Source organism: Eublepharis macularius, chromosome 1 (assembly GCF_028583425.1).
Source record: "Eublepharis macularius isolate TG4126 chromosome 1, MPM_Emac_v1.0, whole genome shotgun sequence".
Taxonomy (NCBI): domain Eukaryota; kingdom Metazoa; phylum Chordata; class Lepidosauria; order Squamata; family Eublepharidae; genus Eublepharis; species Eublepharis macularius.
Window position 1 is genome coordinate 254,872,427 of NC_072790.1, and position 24,520 is coordinate 254,896,946.

Sequence of the window (24,520 nt, forward strand, 5' to 3'; positions counted from 1 at the left end):
GCTCTTAGAGGACTGACTGGGTAGACAGGTTGCTTTGGACACACACTTGAGCCTCTACATCAGGGTGCCTCCCCGAGGCCCAAATGACTCACTCCACAGCTGCCCACCAGCGAGCCTGTTACTAGTCTGACCCCAAATCCACGTTCTGCTGTGAGTCGTATTGTGGTCTGAAAAGTCCATCTGCACGGGCCCCCCCTGGCTTGCCCCCTCTCCCAGTCCGCCGAGCTCCTCATTCTCTCCCCCACCCCTCTCTCCCTCGTCTTCAGCATCATCTGCCACGAGTGCGAGGGCCTGTGTCCAAAGGAGTGCAAAGTTGGCACCAAGACGGTGGACTCTGTGAGGGCAGCGAAGGACTTATCCGGCTGCACGCTGATCGAAGGCAACCTGATCATTAACATCCGCCGGGGCGGTGAGTCTCTCGACCACAGGCTGGTGCCCACCATGTCCCCTTCTCACAAGGGCCGCTTTTTGATGTGCCGGTGTAGCTTAAGGAAGGTCGGCTTGCTTTCTTTCCTCACCTGACACAAGCCACAGCCTACTAAAATCCTAGGCTGGGGTAAAAGGGCCCCTCAGTCTCTTTGTCTTTACCGTGCAGAGTGAGGGAGATCCTCAGCAGGCCGCGGCCCCTTCCAGCCATTCCCTTTGCCCTCTGCTGCCCCCAGCAGGCCATTAATAGAACTGCTGTCATCAGATCCCCCGTGGGGTCCCCAACCTCTTTCAGCCTGTGGGCGCCTTTGGAATTCGGATGCCGGGTGGTGGGCGCAACAACAATGGCCGCTGCAGAGGCAGAGCCAGCCAGAGAATGCCAGGGAGTGAGGTCGCGCATAACTCTCATAGTCATAACGCTTTGACATTTCAGGCAGAAGCTCTGTTTAACAGAATGCCTTTTGAAATGAACATATTTTCCTGCATGCACAAAGCTCACCTTCTGTCACACAGGCAAGATCCCTGTGTGGTGGTGGCAGCTGCTGCCTAAACATCTTTGGAAAAATCTCCAACCCAATGGCCAATGAGAAGCCCTGCTGGGCAGAAGCTCAGCCTGCTCCCTCGTCCACTTTCTAAAAACACTTGGCGAGTGCCAGGAAAGGAGCTGGTGGGCACCCTAATCCAGTCAATGTGGAGGCAGGGGGAGATTCTTGCCAACCCCCTTGTCAGAGAGATTCTTAACTAAGCAGGTTTCCCTGCCTGCCTTATACTTTTATAAAAAGGAGCCGAGCCATGAGGCGTTTTTAGGCATACAGAAACCAAATGACGTTCATTGCTGAAAAAGAAGCATTTATTTATAAGCATAAAAGCGATCCATAGAACTGAAGACTTTTTCGTTTTGTTTGGCATACCCCCAGTAAACTCTTATTGGCCCTACTCCTTAGTTGTGTGTGTGTTGGTTGTTTATGTGTCTACATTTTTGTTGTATTTATATATGCATTTTAAATATTATTTTAATGTTTTCAGCCATTGTTCACTGCCTTGGGGACCCTATTTTGGGTGGAAAGGCAGCATATAAATGATTTAAATAAATAGATAAAAACAAAAGTAAAAGAGTACAGCTGAATCAAAAAGAGTCCAGTAGCACCTTTAAGACTAACCAATTTTATTGTAGCATAAGCTTTCGAGAATCAAGTTCTCTTCGTCAGATGCATAGTACAGAAACTGGTCAAATATAGAAGAGGAGGGGAGGAGAGAGACGATGCAGTTAGGGGGAGAGAGAGGGAGGGTGCAACCAAAACATTCCTTTGCTAGTAAATGTAAACATCTCCTTTTGGTGTCCTTTTGGGGTCAGTTGGCTTGGGTGAGGCTTCAAGGGAGTTTGCCCTGTTAGTTTTCAGCAAACTGTTAGTTTGCCCTGTTAGTTTACTGCTGCATCTGACGAAGAGAACTTGATTCTCGAAAGCTTATGCTACAATAAAATAGGTTAGTCTTAAAGGTGCTACTGGACTCTTTTTGATTTTGCTACTACAGACTAACACGGCTCACTCCTCTGGATCTATAGAGTACAGCTGAACAGCAACTACAACTTCTAAGCAACAAAAAATCAAATAAGGGTAAACGCACAATCCTCGTTCCTTAAATATAAATATAACTCTGTGATGTTAAGGAGACAGGTAGACACTTGAGCGTAGCTCCTGAGAATCCACAGAGTGTAAGCACAGTGGAAAATCCCTACACAGATTCCTGGGCAAAGAGTCGGTCCATCACAGGCCTCCCATCAGCTCTGCTCACAAGCATCAGCCATACAGTGAGAACGAGAGCTTACCCTCCCTTTAATAATCTCTCTCCCCCTTTAGAGGTGCACGGCAGCAAGGTCCTTCAGAGCCAAACTACAAGTGACGTCTTACACAGGTTGGACACTAGTCGGCTTCCCTCAAGTTTTGATGGGAAATGTAGGCATCCTGGTCTTGCAGCTGTAATGGAGAGCCAAGCTGCAAGACCAGGACACCTACATTTCCCGTCAAAACTTGAGGGAAGCTGACTAGTGTCCAACCTGTGTCAGGCATCACTTGTAGTTTGGCTCAAAGTGTGTCAAAGAGAATTGCCTTCGTATTCCCCTCGCCCAGGTGGCCGTGGCACACGTGTCCTGGTAGCTGGCAAGAGCATGTCCAATACTCTCGCTGTTCAGCTAGGCTCACGGGCTGCTCCTCCCTTCTTGCAGATAACCTGGCCTCTGAACTGCCGGGCAGCCTAGGACTCATCGAAACCATCACGGGCTTCCTGAAGATCAAGCACTCCTTTGCCCTCATCTCCTTGTCATTCTTCAAGAACCTCAAGCTGATCCGGGGGGACTCCATGGTGGACGGGTGAGACGGCCGCAAGAAGGCTAGGCGGGCGGGGGAAGGAGGGCCACTGATGTGCCCTCTTTGGCCAGCGGGTCGAGAGGAACCGGCAGTGGTGAAGGAGGTGGGAAAAGCTATCTGTGTTGCCCTTGCCGTAGGGTCCGGTTGGATTTCGCAACACAACAGAGTCAAAGCCTAGACCTTGGCCGTGCGAGTTTTGCGCGACGTCACACGACGTCACGCAAAACTCGTGTGAGAAAACGCGATATTTCGCGTTTCCCCCGCAACATGGCGCGACGTTCCGGAGGCAGGTAAGCCGTCTGGAAACGGCCCTTGTAAGTACGAAAGGCAGAATAACCAGAAACCATATTTGGACTATGTAACACCACGGAATGATGAGATACATTATACGAGTGTAAAATTAGCCAAGTATACTTTCAAAAGCAAGACGTGCTATCCACTGACAATATGAACAGTACAAAATAACAAGTGGTACAATCAGTAATTCCACAACTGAAAATACACATAAAGAACACGCAGACCATATTCATACAGTCCTAATTTGAAAACCGATTTCCTCATGGTAACTCCGGAAAGTAGAGAAACTAGCAAGTAAGTCATAATAGTCCTGGATAGGAAAGAAGTATATGGATCTGAAATATCCATTATAATAACATTACAAAAATTATAATTTATTGTAATAAAAACCAGCTATAAAGACATTCATTTCCTTTACGCTGAAAGTCTGGAAGTAGACAGCAGTAAGTAAGACATGAAAATGTCAGCACGGTTCCATCTTCCGATTGTGAATGCGTTCTGCCACCCAAGGACAAGAAAATAAAACTACGGGCTTGGTGAGACTCCTTGGGAAACACACGTGCGAAGCAGGCAGGTCTGGAACCAGATTCTCCCAGCACGTTGATGCAGTTAAGAGACTGTGCTGAAGTCCCAACTGGATCAGGGCGGGGGGTGGGGGGGGAGAAGGGGAGGCTAACGAGTGGAACAGACCTTCCAGCCCTTTGCTGTTAGCCCTCAAAAAAAGAAGAAGAAGAAGAAATGCCCACCTGCCCTTTCCCCACAACGACAGTCTCTGCCCCTCGGCATGCATGCGCCTGCCGCAGATGGCTCCCGGCATCTCAGACTTTCCCAGATGGGACCCACTTCTGAACTTGCTCCATATTTTGGGACCCAGTGCTGCAGACTGTGGGCAGCCAACATGTGTCCGAGAAGCTTCGAGCACCCTTCTGGGCAGAACAGTGCCCCACGCAGAATGGGGGCACAAAGCCTTTGTCACTATTGCCCCCACAGTGCAGCTGGGGCTGCGAGGAGGGGCTGAGCCACAGCCACCTGCTGAGCTCAGGGCAGGGGCGGGAGTCGAACCAGTGGAATGCCCAGCCACTTAACCGCTGAGCTCCAGCAGCGCTCCCGTCCTGCCTGCTAAGCAGTGGTGTAAGCTACACCCGGTTCTGATGCCTGGGAGCAAGCTCAGCCTCTGGGACTGAATGGGGCACTGAGCAGAGGAGGGCAGAAGGGGTGGGGGGCCCTGCCTTCTCTTCCTTGCCCCGGCCTCTGGGAGGAGGGGCCAAGCATGGCCAGAGTGCCAAGGCTGGAGTTCCCAGCTTCTCCCAAAGAGCCCTTCTCCAGCCAGCAGGAGGAGGGATTCTGAGAGGGACAGCGGTGTAAAGGGAAGGCGTTTGTCCCTCCCACATTCTCTGGTCCGAAAGGACCTGGGCCAGGGGTGGGGTGCTGTTGGCCCGGCTGGGACATTCCCTGGGGTACAGTTGTCTCTACCCAAAGGGTCTTGAGGCCAGGAAAATGGTAGGACGGAAGACGTAAATTGGAATCTGGGCTCTGCTTGTCAGATCATCATTCATCATTCCCTGGGGACGGATGGCGGTTTCCCACAGGCTGGTTTGGCTAGGGATCCTGGGGGTGTTGCACCATCTTCAGGGCATGGAGCAGGGGTCCCTGGGGCAGTTGTGAATGTCCTGCGTTGTGCAGGGGGGTGGGCTAGATGACCCTGGAGGTCCCTTCCAACCCTAGGATTCTCTGGTTCCAAATGGCAGAACTCCCAGGGTCCCGCTGTCTGGCCTTGAGCCTTATGCCTGTGGTTGCACCCCTCACCTGGCAGCCCCAAGGACCAGAAGGGACATCACTCTGGTATGAGATGCTGGGATTTCCCTGAGAGTTATGCTCCAAGAAACAACGTGGTGACTTCACGGGGATGCCATTCTGGGCCCCACACTTTCCCTGCAAGGGCAGGCAATGGGGGGGGGGCAGGAGTTCTCCCACCTCCAGGGGGTAAATGGCAACCCTGCTCATGACCCACCAGTGCGAGGATCCTATGCTGCTCTAGAGTGAGGAACCAGAGTTTGGCAGCAGTGTCATAGAGCATAATACATAGACGTGTGTCCCAAAGTCAGACCTCATTGTGATCTGCAGGACAACTGGGCTACCCGGTGCTTACTAAAAGAACCCCAGGGGAGCTTGGTCTGCACAGCTGGGCGTGACGTTCCTCCAGTCTCCTCCTTGGGTCTCTCCTCTGGGTTTGCCCTCGGAATCTGGCCTCATCCTGTTCCTCTCTGCGGAGAAGTGGTGACGTTTCCCCTCGGCTTTGTTCCCAGGAATTACACTCTCTACGTTCTGGACAACCCCAATCTGCAGCAGTTGTGGGACTGGAACCACCACACCCTCTTCATCCCTGTGGGCAAGATGTACTTTGCTTTCAACCCCAAGCTCTGCCTCTCAGAAATTTATCGCATGGAAGAGATCACAGGGACGAAGGGCCGGCAGAACAAAGCGGAGATCAATCCCCGGACCAATGGCGACCGGGCATCCTGTGAGTTCCAAGGGAGCCAGCCCCCCTTCCCCAATCTGTAGCTGGCTTAGCAGGGACCTTGCCGGGGTCTCCAGTGCTTGCTAGGAGTAACTGAACCCCTCTCCAGACTGGAGTTTCTTTCTGGGGATTGCCCTGAGAGCAGCGGCACCACCTATGCCACAGAGCAGAGGCCGGAAGAGATGGCCCACAGCTCTGCAGATTTATTCAAATGGGCCTCAGTTTGCTCAGCAAAACTTAAACCAGTTAAAAGAGGAGCGACTATAACATACCATGTCCTTCCAAAGTCTTCTCCTCTCACTGAACATGTTCTTGTATGTATTTTGAGCTCTCATAAAAATGGCAAGGACAATTCTTTCCCCCCCGTGTCCTCTGCAGCTGCTGTCTCTTCCCTAGTTCCCCGCCCCCCCCCCCCATGTCTGGTTTTGACACCGCTGTCCTCCTCCACCTCTTCCAGGTAAAACCCAAATGCTGCGCTTCGTGTCCAACATCACTGAGTCAGACCGCATCATCCTAAAATGGGAGCGATACCAGCCCCCGGAGTACCGAGATCTCCTGAGCTTCATCGTTTACTACAAGGAATCGTAAGTCCTCGGACGTCTTCTCAGAGGAGCAGAAGGCTGTCTCAGCCCCCCCCTCCCCACCATCACTGTTCTTTGGGGTGCCCGTCTTGACAGGGGCAATACTTATTTCGTTTTCACTTAAGATGCTTTTATGCCGTTTTCCCTGCAAACTCGAAGTGGCACCTCCATATACAGAGGCAGCGAACCTCCAAATCTCAGTGTTGGGAAGCAGAGTCAGGGGAGAGTCTCAGCCTCTGGGCCTCATTTGTTTGGCCTCCAGGGCAACAGTTTAGCCCAAGGGTGGGGTTGGCAGCAGCAGCTGCCACGCCGGCTGGAGAATTTGGGAAGCAGGGACAAGATCTTCAGCATTGCACCAGCGCTCAATGCCACTTCCAGTGCAAAACTGTAACAGACACCATGGCATCAGGGGATGCTCTAGGATTCACCCAAAACTCTATGGTTAAACTCTAGGGTTCTCAGTGGAAGTGACGTTGCATGTTAGTGCAACACTGAAGAGCCCTCCCTTCCACTGGCTTGTTGAGCAGCAGTAGGGAACGGGGGGCATAGGCCAGAAGGGGTCCCGCTATAGCAAGCCCCTTTACCCCTGCATAAAACAGGGTCCTGGACTAGATGGTCCATTGGACTGATCCAGCAGGCTGCATTTATGTTCTTAAGTGGTGTACAAATAAAATCAATCCAGCACTTGAACCCAGAGCAGCACCAAACGCTAATCCAAAACCAGGGCTTCTAGCCCTCTTTGCCATTCCTCAGCAGTGGGTCTGTCACAGAGAAAGCCCTGGGTGGGCTGAAACTGTCCACCCCTCCTTCAAGGAAAGGACAGACAGCAAACGGGCGCAAGCTCAGTCTCTCGGGTTGCTGTGCTCTAGGCAGCTAAGAAAGTGAGCCTGACCTCCAAGCCAGGTCCCTTTTTCCAACTAGGCCTTTCCAGAACGTGACAGAATACGTTGGGCAAGAGGCCTGCGGGGCCAACAGCTGGAACGTGGTGGACGTCGACCTTCCGCTGAACAATGACCAAGAGCCAGGGGTGGTGCTGCAGAATCTCAAGCCCTGGACTCAGTATGCCGCCTTTGTGCGGGCCATCACCCTCACCACAGCCGAGGAGGGGCGCAACTACGGGGCACAGAGCGAGGTGGTGTACATACGCACCATGCCTGCAGGTAGTGTGGGTGGCCAGTGTGCCCCATAGCCCTGGGCTCCCCAAGCACTTGCGTGAGGCAGTCTAATGGCGGGAGAGGCAGCCGGCTATGGTGCCTGAAGGGGAAAGCAGTCAGACCTCCCCCCCCCCAGGCAGACTTAGCAATGCCGCGACCCCAGGACCCCTCCAGCTCCTGCAAGGATGCCTGTTGGGAACGGAGTGGGCTTCCCTCTCGCCCCTTTCCTGCCTGCTTGTTCATGGCTCCAGTTGTGCTTTTTCCTCGTGTGCCTTTGCTCTTCCAAGGCCCTTGAGATTGGCCAGGGGGCATTTGGGCAGCAAAAACATGACAGTGACTGTCCAGGGTGCCCAGAAGAAAAGAAGGCTCCTGGGTGTGCGTGTGCCTGTGTGGGGTGGGCTATCACAGCTGCGCACAGTAGCTGTATCTACCTATGAAAATTATTGGACGATAATATCAGTGTGCTTATATCCTGCTCTTCAAGAGGGATTGGTGCCCCCCTCAGAGCGGTCGGTATTATTATCCCCACGAACTGGCAGAGTGCTGATTCTCAGCCCAGCCTCTTAAACCCTGTGCTGCAGCCTGCAGAAGTTCTTCTGTACACCCCACCTCTCCTGCGCCCTCTTTCTCCCGCTCCCTCCCTCGGGGACAGCGAGTTCCCTCTTAGCCAGGGGAGAAGGTGCTTCAGCCGAGAAGAGCGAGGGAGCTGCGGCCAGCAGAAGTGCCAACAGAATAAAATCCAGCTAGCAACAGTTAACGTAAGACGCCAGCCAAAGAATCGCAAAACAACTCAGAGCAGCACAAAAGAATGCTAAGGAATAAAATAACACCTTAGCCATAAAGATTTCCACAAACACAAGGCCACAAAACCACAACCAACCCCAAATTATATCTAGGCCTCAAACAGCCGGTACTCCACAATGGCTAAATCATGAAAGAGCAGAACTCCATTAAAATCCTGGGCAAGCAAAATGTCTTCCCCGGCTGCCAGGCAACGAAAAGGTCCCAGGGCGGGGGGGGGGGGGGGAGAGAACAATCCACAGGCGGGGTGCCTCTGTGTGTGTGGGGGGGGGGCGGGCACGGGGTCCAGCTGGGGAAGAAGATCGTAGCTGGCGGGCAGGATGATAAGGAGGGGCTGGTTCTCCTGTGGTGACCGTCACCCAGGCAAGGCGCTTGATGGAGGAAAACTATTTTGGGGAGGCTGGAAGTCTGGAAGGAGGATGGGTGCGGCGTCTGCTGATTCTCTCCCTTTCCCCCTGTGTCTGTCCGCCACTTGCCAGCCCCAACTGTGCCACGGCACGTCATCTCCATGTCCAACTCATCTTCTCACCTCATTGTGCGGTGGAAGCCGCCCACCCAGCCCAACGGCAACATCACTTACTACCTCGTTTTGTGGCAGCAGTTGGCAGAAGACGCAGAGCTGTACATCAACGACTATTGCCACAAGGGTAAGGGTGCCTCCTCGGGAGTCTTCGGGGCCTCCCTCCTGGAGGCCGGACTGGAGGCTCAGACTGGAGCTGGCCCACTCTCAGGCTCTTTCTCCCCCCTGCCCCGGCACAGGCCTCCGGTTGCCTACCAGCAGCGCCGATACCCGCTTTGACACGGCCGACGGTGAGGGCCTCGAGGACTCTGAAGAAGAGCACTGCTGCCCCTGCCACAGCCCTGTCGGGCAGCCCCCCCTGAGGCCGGAGTCCTTCCAGAAGAGGTTTGAGAACTTCCTGCACAACTCCATCATCATGCCCAGGTAAGAGGGCTTGGGGCGGGTTTGGCTGAGGGGCCGGGGAGAAGAGCTGAGCTCTTGTTCGAAAGGTCAGCCATGATACAGTCTTGTGCCCACGCCGGCTCTTTTTAGAGGAGATCCCCACCCGACTGGCCAAACCCAAACCAGAACTTATCCATCCACGGGATCGTCACTGGAGGCCCCTCTCTGCCTGTTTGGAAATGCTTCCGCTTGGGGATACGCCACTTGCAAAAACCAGCTCAATTCTTGGCGTAAAATTAAAAGAACTGATACTTTTAACTGTATGAACACAGGAAAGGTTTTAATTTAAGCCAAGGCTTGTCCCAGGACAAATGTTTAATGCTGGGGCCAATCCCAGAACCCCAAAGGAATTAAGTCCGAGGCTGTGCTGAGTGCAAAGTGACCACAGAAGAATATCTGAAGGGCCTTGTTGGGTCAGAGCAAGGTGGGTCGGTCCATCCGGCTCTGCATTGTGGATCCCACAGGGGTATGCTCCCTGACCAAGTCATGGTGGTACGTAGCCTCTGTATATGGAGGCTCTAGTCATATCAATCGAACCCAACCACCCTCCATAAATCAGGGATCGGGGGAGTCAGTCACTGTGCCAGCCAGCCAGTCTCAGAGAGGCGGGGCCCTTCGGGCCCCTCCTGCGCCCGACAGTTTCGGGGTGAGGGTCACTGCAGTTAAGGAGCCACCCTGCCTCTGCCTTTTTTCTTCAGCTCCGCTCCACTCAGTGCTGCAAGCAAACAAGCCCCCCTTGCAAAGACAGAGGCAGAGCACCCCCCCCCCACGTTAAGCCAGGCACGCCCACACCAAAAGGGGTATGCGGAGGCCAGGGAGACCTGGCTGCCAGTTGTGTGTGTGATGTGTTGTCAAGTTGCCTCCAACCTCTGGCGATCCTATGAATGAAAGACCTCCAGAACGTCCTATCATTAACAGACTTGCTCAGATCCTGCCAACTGGAGGACGTGGCTTCTTTTATGGAGTCCGGCCATCTCATTTTGGGTCTTCCTGTTTTCCTGCTGCTTTCCACTTTTCCTAGCATTATTGACTTTTCTAGAGAATCTTGTCTTCTCATGATGTGACCAAAGTGCGATAGCTTTAGTCTTGTTATTTCAGCTTCTAAGGAGAATTCAGGCTTGCTTTGATCTAGTACCCACTTATTTGTCTTTTTGGCTGTCCAGGGTATCCGCAAAACTCTCCTCCAGCCCCACATTTCAAATAAATTTTCTTCCTGTCAGCTTTCTTCACTGTCCCGCTTTCACATCCATACATAGTAATGGGGAATACCATAGTTTGCATCGTCTTGATCTTGGTCCCCAGAGAGACATTTTTATCTTCAAGGATCTTCTCTAGCTCCCTCACAGCTGCTCTTCCAAGTCTCAATCTTAATAACAATAATAACAACAACATTCGATTTATATACCGCCCTTCAGGAGGACTTTAACACCCGCTCAGAGCAGTTTACAAAGTATGTCATTATTATCTCCACAACAAAACACCCTGTGGGGTGGGTGGGGCTGTGAGAGCTCTGAGAGAGCTGTGACTGACTCAAGGCCACCCAGCTGGCTTCAAGCAGAGGAGTGGGGAATCAAACCCGGCTCTCCAGATTAGAGTCCCGCCACTCTTAACCACGACACCAAACTGGCTCTCCTTCTCCACCCAAACTGGCTCTCCTTCTGATGTCTTCATTGCAGCCTCCCTTTTGTGTCTGCCCGCTTTAGAAAAGCCCTGGCAAATCCTTCTCGAAACACACATTCAGGAAAGGCAGGTGTGATTGAGCACGCAGGGTGGTTGGCATCCTCTTGGCAAGCAGCGGTGGCGATCGGGCAGGTGGGGCTGGCTCGCTTTGTCTAGGGCTTATTGTAATCTGGCAAGACCCACCCCACCAACCAGGCACGGAGAACCTGTATGCCTCACCACCCCCATCGCCACCTGTGCTAGGGAAGGTGGAGCCCCTCCCCAGAAGGAGGCTTCTTCGAGGAAGCTTAAACACAAGCCCTTTGACTCAGTAAATCCCATGAACTATGTGAGGCCGACGTGCCTGTCAGTAAACGACTGCAGCTTTACGGAGCAATTGGCAAGAATGCTGTTGGCACATTTTTGCTGGTATGTAATGATGAGGGCCAGAGGGTGCCTTTTCAAATAAAATGACCGCTGATATCCTGGGCAAGGAGACTGGACCCCACCAGGCCTCATCAGTAGCTGTGGAGGCTCAGGTGAGGAGGTGGGGTCTGGAGGCAAGGCTCGGCAGGAGGAGGAGCAGAACTTTAACCTGTCCCGTCTTTCCCCAGGCCTCCCTGGAAAGTGACCTCTGTGAATAAGATCTCTTACAGGTAAGCTGCTCTTGCAACCTGCTGCAGGTGAGGGGCCGTCTGCAGCATCCCTCCACTCCATCTGGCACCTGAGCCTCAGTTCCTACATCCCAAGCCTTTTATTTCTACTCCTCTTTCTAGCCAGAGGACTAGAAACCTGCGTATCACTAGGGCCAAAAATGCTCTTGGCAGGGCAGGCTGCTCATCCTTTGGATACTGAAGCCTCCCCCACACTGCCCAAGCTGTTTCTCCAGGAATAGGAACCATAGGGGTGAGCACAAGCCCTCAAAGGAGGAGGGTTGACTGGGCTGAGAGCAGTGGGTAGGAAGGCTTCTCTGCTGTAGCTCCCCCAGTTAAAAAATGACCAGGAGACGTGACACTTCAAAGGCAAACGTGTTTTCATCCACAGGGGAGGGGGAGGGGGGGAGAAGGTCCCAAGGGGCCAGATCTGCTTCCTGGGTGCATGAGGGGCACCTTCAGTTCAGTATCTCGTTAGCCAATCCTTCCGACTCAGCACTCTCGATGCTGAACTGTTGCTTCACAAGGACGATCTGGGTGATTCTGGGGCTCTCGGTGAAGGTCCAGGATGGGGCCCTGGATTCAGTGCCACTTTCCCCCACAAAGGGGCCACCCAACAAGCCCCCCAGGATCAAGCAAGCCCCAGAGGGGGGTGAGAGTGTTGCCCAAATGGAGGGGCTTCCTTGTGAGTCGGAGGGGATTAGCATACAAGGAGAAGCAGTGGAAGGAGGGGTAACTAAGGATCTTCTCCACATGACCAAGCAGGGGTTTAAAGAACGGTTTTTATTAAAAGGGCATCAAAAGCAATCATGCAAGAACATAATACCAGACATACACAGAGTTTCCTAGGAAAAGCAGCAAGGAGGTTGGATAGAGTTTCATGGTTCTGGGTTTGTAGCTATCAGTCTAGAAGGGGAGCAGCTCCTGCACCCAGCACTTCATGGCAAGAAGAGAGGGGGGCTCAGACATGCAGTCCGAGGGTGCATGGGTGGGAGGTCCCAGGACACACCCAGCACGTGGCAGGACAGCTTAATTATAGAGCAAAACGTATCCTGGGGCAAAACTGACATCTTGCTCCCAAAGACAATAGCTTGATGGGTGTCTCTAGAGGTGAGACAAAGAACTGGAAAGCTATTTCTGGGGTGAGACAAAGAAACTAAGAAGGCCTGATTAAGCCTTGCTGGGAATTACTAAAGTTATCAGTGATGATTGATGATCCATGATGGCTGGACAAAGACAAGCAGGGAGGGGTCATGAGATTAATTCAGGAACTCCTGGAAGACCCCATTTTCTTAGGTTTTGCCATCTTCTGGGCATGGAGCGCGGGGGGGGGGGTCCACTGGGGGTGTAGGGGGGAGGTAGTTGTGAGCTTCCTGCCTTATACAGGGGTTTGGACTAGATAACCCTGGAGGTCCCTTCCAGCTCTAGGATTCTATGATGATTATCCCTAAACTTGTTTTCCAGCTTTGGAAATATAAAGAGCAAACTTGGCCCCCGACCACGCTTCTGCTCGGTTGTTTTGACCTCACTGCCCTTCTTCCTTTCTTCAACCTGGCCTGTACAGGATCCCAAAGAGGCGCAGGGACACCTTGGCAGTGGCATTCACCACTGGTCATGTCTTCACCAACACGTCCTCTCCAGAGACTGTCGGGAACGCGGCCAGCCTGAACCGCACGGGGACCGACTCTAAAGCTGAGATGGATTTTCGCATCTTTGAAGATAAAGTGGTCCGGGATCGGACAGTCATTTCTCACCTGCGCCATTTCACAGAGTACCGCATTGATATCCATGCCTGCAACCATGCTGCGCAGACCGTGGGCTGCAGCGCCGCAACCTTTGTCTTTGCCAGGACCATGCCAGAACGTAAGCACCAGTGGCCAGAGGCTTGGGCAGCCTGCCATTTCTCCCAAAGCTGTTGAGATGATCCCCCCCTACACACACACACAATCCTTGGGGCGCATCATTAGGGCTTTGCCCCAGAAATAATAGTGCGGCCCCTCCCACCTCCACTAGTGAACAAGCAGCCTTGGGGGGTTCCTTGTGGTGGAATCACAGGGCTGCCCAGCAACCAAGTAGCCCCGCCCCCGCAGCAGCCCATCTTCCCTGCAGAACTGTGCTGCTCTGCCTCAAGAGCAGAGGCAGGAGGCCGTGCCCACTGCTTCCCTGCCCAGCTGGGCTCCTCGGAGCAAGGACTTCTGCAGGCGCCACCCTGCGAAGGACACTGCCTGTGCGTGCACGGTCTCTGTGGTGGCTCCCGCATTATGGAACAGCCCGCCTGAGGCTGTTAGGGAGACCCCCAATGCTTGTATCCTTTTCCAAAATGTGCAGCAAAACAGAGTTGTCCAGGAGGGCATTCTTGGCCAGGGAGCAGAGCTGCGGCGTACAGGATTTCCTACCTGTAAGAGAGAACGAGCCATGCAGCATGCAGGTTACAGCAGTTTGCCGCTCCCTCTCAAGCACTGTGCACTTGCCATTGGCTTTTAGAAAGCTTAAGATATTTGTAATTTTAAATTTCATAAATATGCCAAACAATGCAGTTTTATATGCCAAGTTATAAATTAAGCATTTTTGTTAAAGCAGTAAAATAAGTTTAGGACTGACAAGACAGCAGGTCGTGCAATTTTTGCATATAGGGCAATTTTTCCCAAATGGGGAGGGAGGGACCTATTTTGTTCCTCAATGTCTTCAAAATTTCTGGAAATTTTACATTTCTAGTTTATTTTATTATTTATAAATTAAAACATTTTTGCCTTGCCTTTCCTGCTGGCGCAAGTCCAGAGGAACGTGGTGTAGGTGTCTGCCCTGCCTCGAGCGGACCCTGAAATGGAGGCCCTTCGGAATCCTACGTGAGCCGCGCTGAAACCCCCTCCTCTTTGCTGTCCACAGCTCAAGCAGACAATATTCCAGGCAACATGACCTGGGAGCCAGCCAGCAAGAACAGCATCCACCTGAGATGGGAGGAACCCAAGAACCCCAATGGCCTCATCCTGAAATATGAGATCAAATACAGCCGAGAGAACGAGGTGAGAACACTCCGGAGGTGCGGCGTGAAAACGGGAGAGCTTCTTTCACCTACAAAGTCATTAGCCCAGGTCCCCCTCCTCGTCTTCATGCAGGACGTCACCACGGTCGTGTGCGTCTCCCGCCACCGCTATTCAAGATACGGAGGCTACCACCTTGCTCTGCTCCAGCCAGGGAACTATTCTGCCAAGGTCCGAGCCACTTCCTTGGCGGGGAACGGCTCGTGGACTGGACTCATCAAGTTTTACATTCCTGGCCCAGGTAGGTGCTTGTAAAGAGGTGGCTCAGCCAGTGGGGTTAGAAGATCTCACTCTGCTCAGGATGAGGCTGTTAAACTCCTAAGAAAAGCCCTTCTGGGTCCAGCCGTCCAGTCCAGCTCCCCGCCTCACACAGCGGCTAACAGTCCGGGCACAGACGCCAAGGCCTTCCCTTGATGCTGCCCTGCAACTCCAGTTCGAGGTATTCCTGTATGGAGCCTGTGGGGGGTGGGTGGGGGGGCGGCATCTGGGGAGGGATGGGAGGCCACAGAGTCCACAGCCCTCCAGAGCTGCCATGTCCTCCCGGAGGACGGGGTAGCTGGGAGATCAGCTGTAACTCCAGGAGAGCGTTGGGCCCCACTCCCAGGTTGGTAGCCCGAACTGGGGGTTTTGCACAGAAGGGATGGGACAGCAGGAGTTAAAATAGGCGGCAGCTGGGGAGGCCCTGTGGCACCCCCATAGATTTGTTTGGGTGCAGGAGACAGAGCCTCGCTGGGTAGCCATTTATATTTGAGGTCAGAGAGAGCTATTTTTAAAAGGTGGGGAAATGCCCAAGGTGAGCAGAAGAAGAGCAGGTGTGTGAGGCTTCTTTGTCCACACACATGGGCAGGAGAGAACAGAAGTGTTGTAAGAGAGATCATACTTCCTATAGAGAGGAGGCAACAAAAATGTAGGTGAACATTAAGTGAGCAGAAATAAGAAAACAGCCACAGGACAGCTTTGGCAGACTGCACAGATATGCTAAGAAACAACGTTAAACTACAAAGAGGGATGAAACAAGGAAAGAAATGCCATGAAAACACATGAAAACTTCTGAGAGTTTCGCCGAACTTAAAAAACCAAGTTGTGAGAAAGCACATATGGGTGGAGAGAGATAGTTGAGGCTATTTCCCCCAACTTACATCCTTCCCCATAAGGATATGAGAGCTGGTGTGATGCAGTGGTTAGGGTGTTGGGCTAGAATCTGGGAGATCCAGGTTCGAATCCCACCTTTACTCTAGAAGCTTGCCATGTGGCCCTGGGCCCTTCACCATCTCTCAGCGTAACCGACTTTAAAAGGTTGTTATTGTGAGGATTATGTGGGAAGAAGGATGTGAAAAGAGGCTTTGGGTAAAAAAATAAATGAATATAAATAAAAGGAAAACATCAATAAAAATAAAAAGGAATATAAATAAATCAGACCTTATCTAGCTCTGAGCGGGACCCTCCCCGTAGGCATCTTTTGCTTTTAACTGGTGCTCAGCGGCCCTCCAGATTCCGCGTCTCTCAGGGGCTAAGGAGGTGTGTAGTCCTGAACCGCAATCCAGGGCAAAGTGACTGAAATGTGCGGGGAAAGTAAAACTGTGTGAGACGGACAATGTCTACCATCGGCTGAAGTGATTTGCCCGAGAACTCGGGACCCTGGACTGAGGGGAGCAGCGGAGAGACCGCCGGGGGCTTCTGCCTCGGCGCCGTGATGGGTTATGCCTTCCTTTCTCCCCCCTGCAAGTAGAGGAAGAGGAACCAGGCAACTTCTACGTCCTCCTGACCCTCATGCCCGTCATGTTGATGGTAGCCATTACCTGCCTGGCCGTCTTTGTCTTCCTGTACAACAAGAAAAGGTAAGGGGTCTCCTGACGCGGCGGCTGGTGGGAATGGGGAGGGGGGTGCAGACTCTGTTAACTTCATAGAAACTGGCAGAAAATAACATTTCTATCACCTTCATGTTAAGATCTGGCCACTGGCAATTGATCCTTTGAGCTGGCAAAACAAATTGAGGAAGGGAAGCCAAAGCTTTGCCCCCCACCCACATCCCATAAGAAGAGCTCTCATAGAATCATAGAATCACAGAGTGGGAAGGGGCCATACAGACCATCTAGTCCAACCCCCTGCCCAGTGCAGGATCAGCCTAAAGCATCTCTGACAAATATTCATCCAGCCTCTTCTTGAAAACTGCCAGTGAGGGGGAGCTCACCACCTCCCTAGGCAGCTGATTCCACCTTTAAACTACTCTGACCGTGAAAATATTCTTCCTAATATCCAGCCGGTACCTTTGTGCATGTAGTTTTAGCCCATTGTTTTGGGTTGTACCCTCTGCTGCCAACTGAAATAGCTCCCTGCCATCCTCCAAATGACAGCCTTTCAAACATTTAAAGAGAGCAATCATGTCCCCCCTCAACCTCCTCTTCTCCAAACTAAACATTCCCAAGGCCCTCAGCCTTTCCACGTAGGGCTCAGTCTCCAGACCCCTGATCATCCTCATCTCTCTCTTCTGCACCCTCCTGATTTTGGCCACATCCTTTTTGAAGTGAGGCCTCCAGAACTGCACACAATACTCCAGAAGGCAGTATAGAGAGGGGCTATGACTTTCTGCGATTTCAAGTTTGGCCCCTTTGATACAACCCAAAATTGAATTTTGCCACCGCATCACACTGACTGCTCATATTTAGTTTACAGTCCACTCTTACCCCAAGATCCCTTTCACATATACTACTGCCCAGAAGTGTATCCCCCATCCAGTATTTGTGCTTCCCATTTTTGTGGCCCAGATGTAATACTGTGCACTTGTCTTTGTTGAATTGCATCCTATTCACAGCTGCCCACTTCTCCAGAGTATTCAGGTCTTGTTGAATTTTAATTCTATCTCCTTGGGTGTTTGCCACTCCTCCCAATTTGGTATCATGAGCAAATTTAATGAGCAGCCCTTCCACTCCTTCATCCAGATAATTGATAAAAATATTGAAAAGTACCGGGCCCAAAACCAAGCCCGGCGGCACCCCACTGGACACCTCCCTCCAATCTGATGAAACACCATTGACCACCACTCTTTGGTTGTGGTCCTCTAACCAGTTCCCTATCCACCGAACTGTCCTATAGCCCAGTCTACAGTCTTCCAGTTTACCCATTAGAATGTCACGGGGGACCTTATCAAAAGCTTTACTGAAATCCAAGTAAATCACGTCGACAAAGTTCCCACGATCCAGTAAGCTCATCACACGATCAAAGAAGGAAACTAGGTTGGTCTGTCAAGATCTGTTGCGGACAAAACCATGTTGACTTCCCCGGATCACTAAGTGGTCCTTCAGATGCTTACAGATCGATCCCTTTAAAATCTGCTCTAGTATCTTCCCAGAAGTCAGACTGACCGGCCTGTAGTTTCCCGGGTCATCCTTCTTCCCTTTCTCAAAGATTGGGATAACATTCGCTCTTCTCCAATCTTGTGGCACATCCCCAGTCCTTCAGGAGGCCTTGAAGATGATGGACAGGGGTTCTGCAAGTTCTCTAGAAGGTTCTTTCAGCACTCTTGGGTGCACCTCATCTGGCCCAGGGGATTTGTATTCATCCAGTGCAGCCAGGTGCCTCTCCACAACCTCTCTGTCAATGTCAATTAGCCACTCAGGTGTCCTGCCACATTTTCTACTATCTCTAGATGTGCCTGAGTTCTTCAGGGAGAAAACAGAGGCAAAAAAGTCATTAAGCCTGTCTGCTGTTTCTCTATCCTTCATCAGAGTTTTTCCTTCCAACAGTGGTCCAATTGCCTCTTTTACCTTGCGTTTGCTTCTCACATATCTGTAGAAGTTTTTCTTATTGTAGCGAGCCCTCCTGGCCAGACCCAGCTCATACTGAGCTTTGGCCTCTCTGATGGCTGATCTGCGGTGCCTAGTAACCCTCATATACTCCTCTTTAGAGGTCTGTCCTTCTCTCCATTTCCTGAAAATTTCCTTTTTCTCCCTTAGCTTATTCTGGAGCTCTCTGTTCATCTACATTGGTTTCTTGGAGCTGTCTTGCTGGAATAGTGAGGGCTTGAGCTTGTAAAAGCTCGTGTTTGAGAAGAGCCCACCCTTCATTCGCTCCTTTCCCTTCCAGCACACTCCCCCACGGAATGACTCTCATCAAGCCTCTTGAGTTCATTGAAGTCAGCCCTACAAAAATCTAACCTAGGAGTCTGGCTAGAACTTCCTTGCCCCCCACAGCAACTAGAATTCAAGGAGGACATGGGCACGTCCCTTTAACTCCAGGGGGTTTGCATCCTTGCCCGCTGATCTGGCAGCGATCCACTGGAGGTGGCAAGCAAAGGTCCCACATGCCAGTGCGTCTCCTTCAAAGTCTTCATGAAGCATGTCTCTGTGTGTCTCGAGCATGGCTTCCCCACATCCAAGAATGGCTGCCCCTCTCCTGTCCTTCCCACAAGTCCTCAAAACCACCCCCCTCTAAATCCCCCAGGGAAGGAAGGGCAGCATTTGGTCCCTGGGAGACTGGAAGGCTCCCATGGCTTCTCAAGAGCAGGCCTGGGCTGCTGTGTGGAATTCAGAAGGAAGTGAAAGGTGGGAGGGCAGTTCTTTCTTTTGACAAAACTTCCTGCCAGGACCATTTTTGAGTGCAGAAGGGTTAATCCTAGAGTGTAAATTCCACATTCACAAAGCAAAGTGGAAAATTTTGACATCGATACTTGGGTGAAGCACCCTTAGCATCACACAGGACATTTTATCACCAGATAGTTGGCAATCTTAGTTGTGGCACCCATTAGCACAGAAGCATAGGGTTGGAAGGTTCCTCAAGGGTCATCTAGTCCAACCCCCTGCACAATGCAGGAAATTCACAACTACCTCCCCCCTGACTGCCCCAGTGACCCCTGCTCCATGCCCAGAAGATGGCAAAATAGCTCCAGGATCCCTAGCCAAACTGGCCTCTGGAAAATTGCTACCTGACCCCAAGGTGGCAATTGGCCTTATCCTGGGCATGTAAGAAGGGGCCACGAGAAGTTCTTCCTAATGTTTAGCCGAAAGCCCTTTTGATTTAATTTCAAACTGTTGGTTCTGGTCTGACCTTCCGGGGCAGCGGAAAACAACTCTGCACCATCCTCTATATATGACAGCCCTTCAAGTACTTGGAGATGGTTATCCTATCACCTCTCGGTCGTCTCCTCTCTAGGCTAAACATTCTGAGCTCCTTCAACCTTTCCTCGTAGGACTTGGTCTCTATACCCCTCCCCATCTTCATGGCCCTCCTCTGGACACCTTCCAGCTTCTCTATATCCTTCTCAAATTGTGGTGCCCCAAACTGAACACAATACTCTAGGTGAGATCTAACTAGAGCAAAGTGGAGCGATACCATCACTTCTCGTGTTGATACAGCCCAAAACCGCATTTGCCTTTTTGGCTATCACATCACACTGCTGGCTCATGTTCAGTGCACGGTCTACTGAGACCCCGAGATCCTTTTCGCACATACTGTTGCCAAGACAAGTCTCCCCCATCCTATAATTATGCATTTGATTTTTCCTTCCGAAATGCAGAACTTTGCATTTATCTCTGTTGAAATCCATTTTATTTGTTTTAGTCCAGTTTTCCAGCCTGTCAAGATCATGCTGTATCCTGACTCTGTCTTCGGCCGTAATTGCCACCCCTCCCAATTTAGTGTCATCTGCAAATTTAATAAGCATTCCCTCTGTTCCTTCATCCAAATCATTTATAAAAATGTTGAACAGAACAGCTCCCAGGACTGATCCCTGAGGAACTCCACTTGTCACTCTTCTCCCAGAGGATCGAGGAACTATTAACTAGCACTCTTGAGGTGCCATCTGTCAACCAGTTACAGATCCACCTAATAGTAATAGGATCCAAACCACATTTTACCAACTTGTCGTCAAGGATATTACGTGGGACCTCATCAAAAGCCTCACTGAAATCGAGATAAACTATGTCCACAGCATTCCCCTGATCCAGCAAGGGAGTAACTTTCTCAAACCGCCCCCCCCCCCTCTGCCAAGGCGTTATAATCCCTTGCAATGAAGGAACCGGCAGGATGTTCTTCTTTTTTGAAAGCGCAAGTGCAAGGGAAGCAGACGGCCAAGGGCCGGGCCGGGGTGCAGGTCAGTTGCTGGCAGTCCTGTGCCTTGGATCTGCTGGGCCTCGCCCTTTGTGATCAGGGACACCGGCACGGCCACGCTCACGTTTAACTCCTCAGTCCAGCCCACTTTCTCTCCGCCCATTCACACAAATGGTTTATCCCTCCTAGCTGGGAAGCGCCACAAACTAAGTTCTGAGCTGTGCAACCCTTTTGGGCCTGTGGCTCCTCCAGCCTCCTTTGGGCTGCAACCCATGGCTCAGATCAACAATGAAGTCCAGCCCACTTTCACTGTCCCTCGTCGTCCCACCAAGATCTAACCTCGGACCGCTGCGAGAGAAGCACAGGCTGTAAGTGAGCACTGCAGGACTGCCTTCTTGACTTCCCTTCCAGGGGCAGTGAGGGGTACCCCAGCGGCACGCTGTACGCCTCAGTCAATCCCGAGTACTTCAGCACCTCAAACAGTGAGTGTTAAAAAGAGCCTGTTTTCTAACTGGTTTTGCCTTCAGGACACCACCCGGTGGGCGTGGCCGGGCCTGCTCAGGTGGTGTAAGAACACCAGGAGATCCCTGCTGCGTCAGGCCAGGGAGGGTCCGTCTAGTCCAGCCTTCTATCTCACAGTTTCCCGGAGGGCCAAACAAAAAGGGCGCAGAGGCCAGGTCCCTTTCCTGATGACGCCTGCTGGCCCTGGTATCCAGATAAGGCGCGTGCCTCGGAAGACGGAGGTTCCCTTGACTCTCCCTGCCTGGTAGCAAGGGAGGGGCATCTCCAGGAGTCTGCCTGAGGCTTTGTGGGGGGTAGAGACTCAGCTGTGGCTGGCATGTTCATTGTTGTGTGTTGTGCTCCTGAGGATGAGGGAATCCCAGTGTCAGCCACGGCAGGCCTGCTCTGTGCCCTCCCCCCCCCCATATCAGGTGAGTGGCTACCTGAGCCAGGGCTTTCTCGGGGGTGGCACCTCACTTACGGAACACCCCCTCCACAGAAGTTCACTTTTCCTTTTGGCACTAGGCAAGAACATCTGTTTGCCTGGGCTTTTTGTTAGCATTGAAAATTTTGTTACAGACTTCGTTAGGAAATCTTTTTAACACAGATGCTGCGTTATACCCTGTTGTGCACATTTACAAGACCTGCTGCTCTGTGTTATGAATTGATGCTGATATTTTATGCTACTTCTTACTTACAGTTCTATATTTTTACACTGCGGCTGCTATACACAGATGGTATTCTATTTTATGCTACTTTTGATTTGTGGTGTGTTAGTCATCATGTTATCTGTTTTATTGATACTTATTGTGAGCTGCTTCCAAGGGGAGAAGTGGCCAATGAAGCATTTAAATAAATGAAAATGCTTCAGCAGTCAGTCCTCGCTGTCTAGGGGCCCAGGCAGGGCGTTCTTCTGGCTCTCTGGAGCTGGGCCACATGGCTAGGCTCTGGCAGGGCTCCTGTCCACGTTGGTGGGATTTGCACAGAAGACCTCCCTCTGGGGCGGGGCTCCCCTCTGGTGGCACCCATCCAGCTCACTCATTGCCGCTCTCAATAGTGCCCCACGCCCGCCGCCTCCAGCTAGGCTGCTACGCGGAGAGGGCCGCCCCCGAGTGCCATGCCCCTCTTTCCCTGTGGCTTTCCTTTGCTAGTGTACATTCCAGATGAATGGGAGGTGCCCCGGGAGAAGATCGTGGTGCTGCGGGAGCTGGGCCAGGGGTCCTTCGGGATGGTCTACGAAGGGATCGCCAAGGACATTGAGCAAGAGGGCGAGGAGACCAGAGTCGCTCTGAAGACCGTCAATGAACTGGCATCTCTGAGGGAGCGCATCGAGTTCCTCAACGAGGCATCCGTCATGAAGGCGTTCAGGTGCCACCATGTGGTGCGTATGAAGAGGTTTGGGGGTCTTGTGGGGAGTGTGGGGTTTCAACCACCAGTACACCTGAGAAGAAAACAGGGCTGGGAATGGGGGGTTTTGTAAAAAAATCTGTAAAAAACAAAGAACTGTCAGCCAATCACCTGTCAGTGCAGAATGGGTCTGGAAACTCCCGAGTTCAAGAAGGCTTCAGACGAGCCCTAGCAGCCCCCCTCCCGGTGAGGACAGAAGGGGCCTGCCAGACAGGACTGGTGTCTGGGACACAGAGATGCAGTGTATGGAGCTAGAGCCATGGTGGGGGGGGGGGCGTGTGGTTGGGGTCAGGCTGGCATTGTGATTTGCTTCCCCTTGGGGCGTGGGTTGGGTCTGGATGGGATCCGCCCAGGGCATCTTTGAGTGGGGGCTCCAAATGGCCTGTGGCAGCCCTGGGAGTCTGTCTTGAGGCACGCTGAAGAAGTCTGTGTATGCCAAGTACGGGCTTTGCTCTCCGTGGTGATGTTTTCGGTGCCCTGGCTGTTTCTCAGGTCCGTCTCCTCGGCGTGGTGTCCCAAGGGCAGCCAGCGCTGGTCATCATGGAACTGATGACACGGGGAGATTTGAAGAGTTACCTCCGTTCTCTCCGGCCAGAAGCAGAGGTGGGTGACTCGCCTGGGATTTCCCCCACACCTCAAGGGAAGATTTGGGGACTAAATCCAGCATTTCGGGAGACTTGAAATCTGTTGTTTGTTATTGTAGCTGTTCCTTTGTTTTTAAACTCCTCTTTTAAAACAAAAATATGAATAATGGATACATTCCAACCTGAAGATTACTTCTTCTACAGTCTCTACCACATCCCATCCCAGGTGGGCGGGCGGGCGGGTGGGCGGGGTGTGCCAGCAGTTTCAAGCCGCTTGAGGCCTCTGCCCTCTCCCAACCAGCTATCTGGGCCAGCCCTGAGACTTTCTCCTGGAATGGCTGAGACCCTCCTTTTGGGAAACGGCTCTGGAGCAGCCTTGCCCCAGGGGAGGCAGCGAACCTGCCAGCTGCAGACACTGAGAAATGTGGGGCCCTTGGCCGTGGCCTTGTTCTGTGGCAGGTCACACGGCCTTTTCTAAGACGCCTCACGCTTGGTGCTGATGGTGGGCCCCCTCTTTCCTCCCCGCCTATTTTCTGCTAGAATAACCCCGGCCTGCCTCCCCCGTCACTGAAGGACACGATCCAGATGGCCGGTGAGATCGCTGATGGCATGGCCTACCTGAACGCCAAGAAGTTCGTTCACCGGGACCTTGCTGCCCGCAACTGCATGGTGTCTGAGGACTTCACTGTGAAGATCGGAGGTGGGATATGGGGAGGAGTGGGAAGAAGCCCACAGGATCAGTGGCGTCGTGGTCTAAGAAGCTGTAGAAGGGGCTCCAAGCATCTCCCATTAGCTGAGAGGCCAGCCCCAGCCACAGATGCAGCAGCCCTCACAGCTGTGCAAATTTATCCTCCAGTTGTGATCACTTACGTAATACGAACGAGGGTCCCGGAGGAAACTCTGAGACACAAAGGGTTGCTGGATGAGGCCATTTTCTGCTCTCTTGAGGGTTTCTTTCAGCCCATTCTCCTGGGCCCACAAAGCAGGCGGATGCCCAGAGAGCGGGAGGGAAAAACTGCCGTCTCCGTACTGTGAACAGTTTTGCAGTTTATTTATTGAGAAAAACGTTATGCTGCCTCTGTAGGGTACCTGCCTGAGGCAGTTTACAGAATCAAACAGAATAAATACATTAAAAAGCTATTAATTAAAATTCCGAAGGGCATATCAATGAAAGAGATTTTAGTATTTTAAAGGTATATTCCAAATAATAATTATTATAAATATATAAGGTGCATTTTGCTACAAAGTCGTAAATAAGACCGTGTACAATAGTTTCAATATCCTTCTAAATATGAATATAAAAGATACCAGAATACAAAATATTCAAGAAACAGCGGCTATCATACAGTACAATTACAATCTGCTATAATTTTCCATTGCAGGTGCCGTTGTAAATCAAAGAAAGATGACGGGACATTAACATTTCAATAATATAGGTAAGTATTTAAGAATTATAAATCTTCAGTTATCTAAATATGTTCTTTTTCTTTCCACAGGTGCTATTTTTGGGGTTACAAGAAACCCGC

At 51.8% G+C, this 24,520-nt stretch overlaps 1 protein-coding gene across 1 annotated transcript in view; it reads left to right on the forward strand.

Annotated features, from left to right (window-relative positions):
* The window catches only part of INSRR (insulin receptor related receptor), a 74,634-nt gene that overhangs the window by 42,074 nt on the left and 8,040 nt on the right, over window positions 1–24,520 (forward strand). The window contains exons 3-18 of the mRNA XM_054973791.1: window positions 267–409; window positions 2,651–2,795; window positions 5,396–5,610; window positions 6,065–6,191; window positions 7,110–7,348; window positions 8,623–8,790; window positions 8,903–9,086; window positions 11,378–11,419; window positions 12,981–13,279; window positions 14,303–14,439; window positions 14,533–14,698; window positions 16,187–16,295; window positions 20,914–20,984; window positions 22,155–22,384; window positions 22,903–23,013; window positions 23,535–23,694. Of these exons, the coding sequence (XP_054829766.1) occupies window positions 267–409; window positions 2,651–2,795; window positions 5,396–5,610; window positions 6,065–6,191; window positions 7,110–7,348; window positions 8,623–8,790; window positions 8,903–9,086; window positions 11,378–11,419; window positions 12,981–13,279; window positions 14,303–14,439; window positions 14,533–14,698; window positions 16,187–16,295; window positions 20,914–20,984; window positions 22,155–22,384; window positions 22,903–23,013; window positions 23,535–23,694 (2,546 nt within the window). The remainder of the gene's footprint in view (window positions 1–266; window positions 410–2,650; window positions 2,796–5,395; window positions 5,611–6,064; window positions 6,192–7,109; window positions 7,349–8,622; window positions 8,791–8,902; window positions 9,087–11,377; window positions 11,420–12,980; window positions 13,280–14,302; window positions 14,440–14,532; window positions 14,699–16,186; window positions 16,296–20,913; window positions 20,985–22,154; window positions 22,385–22,902; window positions 23,014–23,534; window positions 23,695–24,520) is intronic.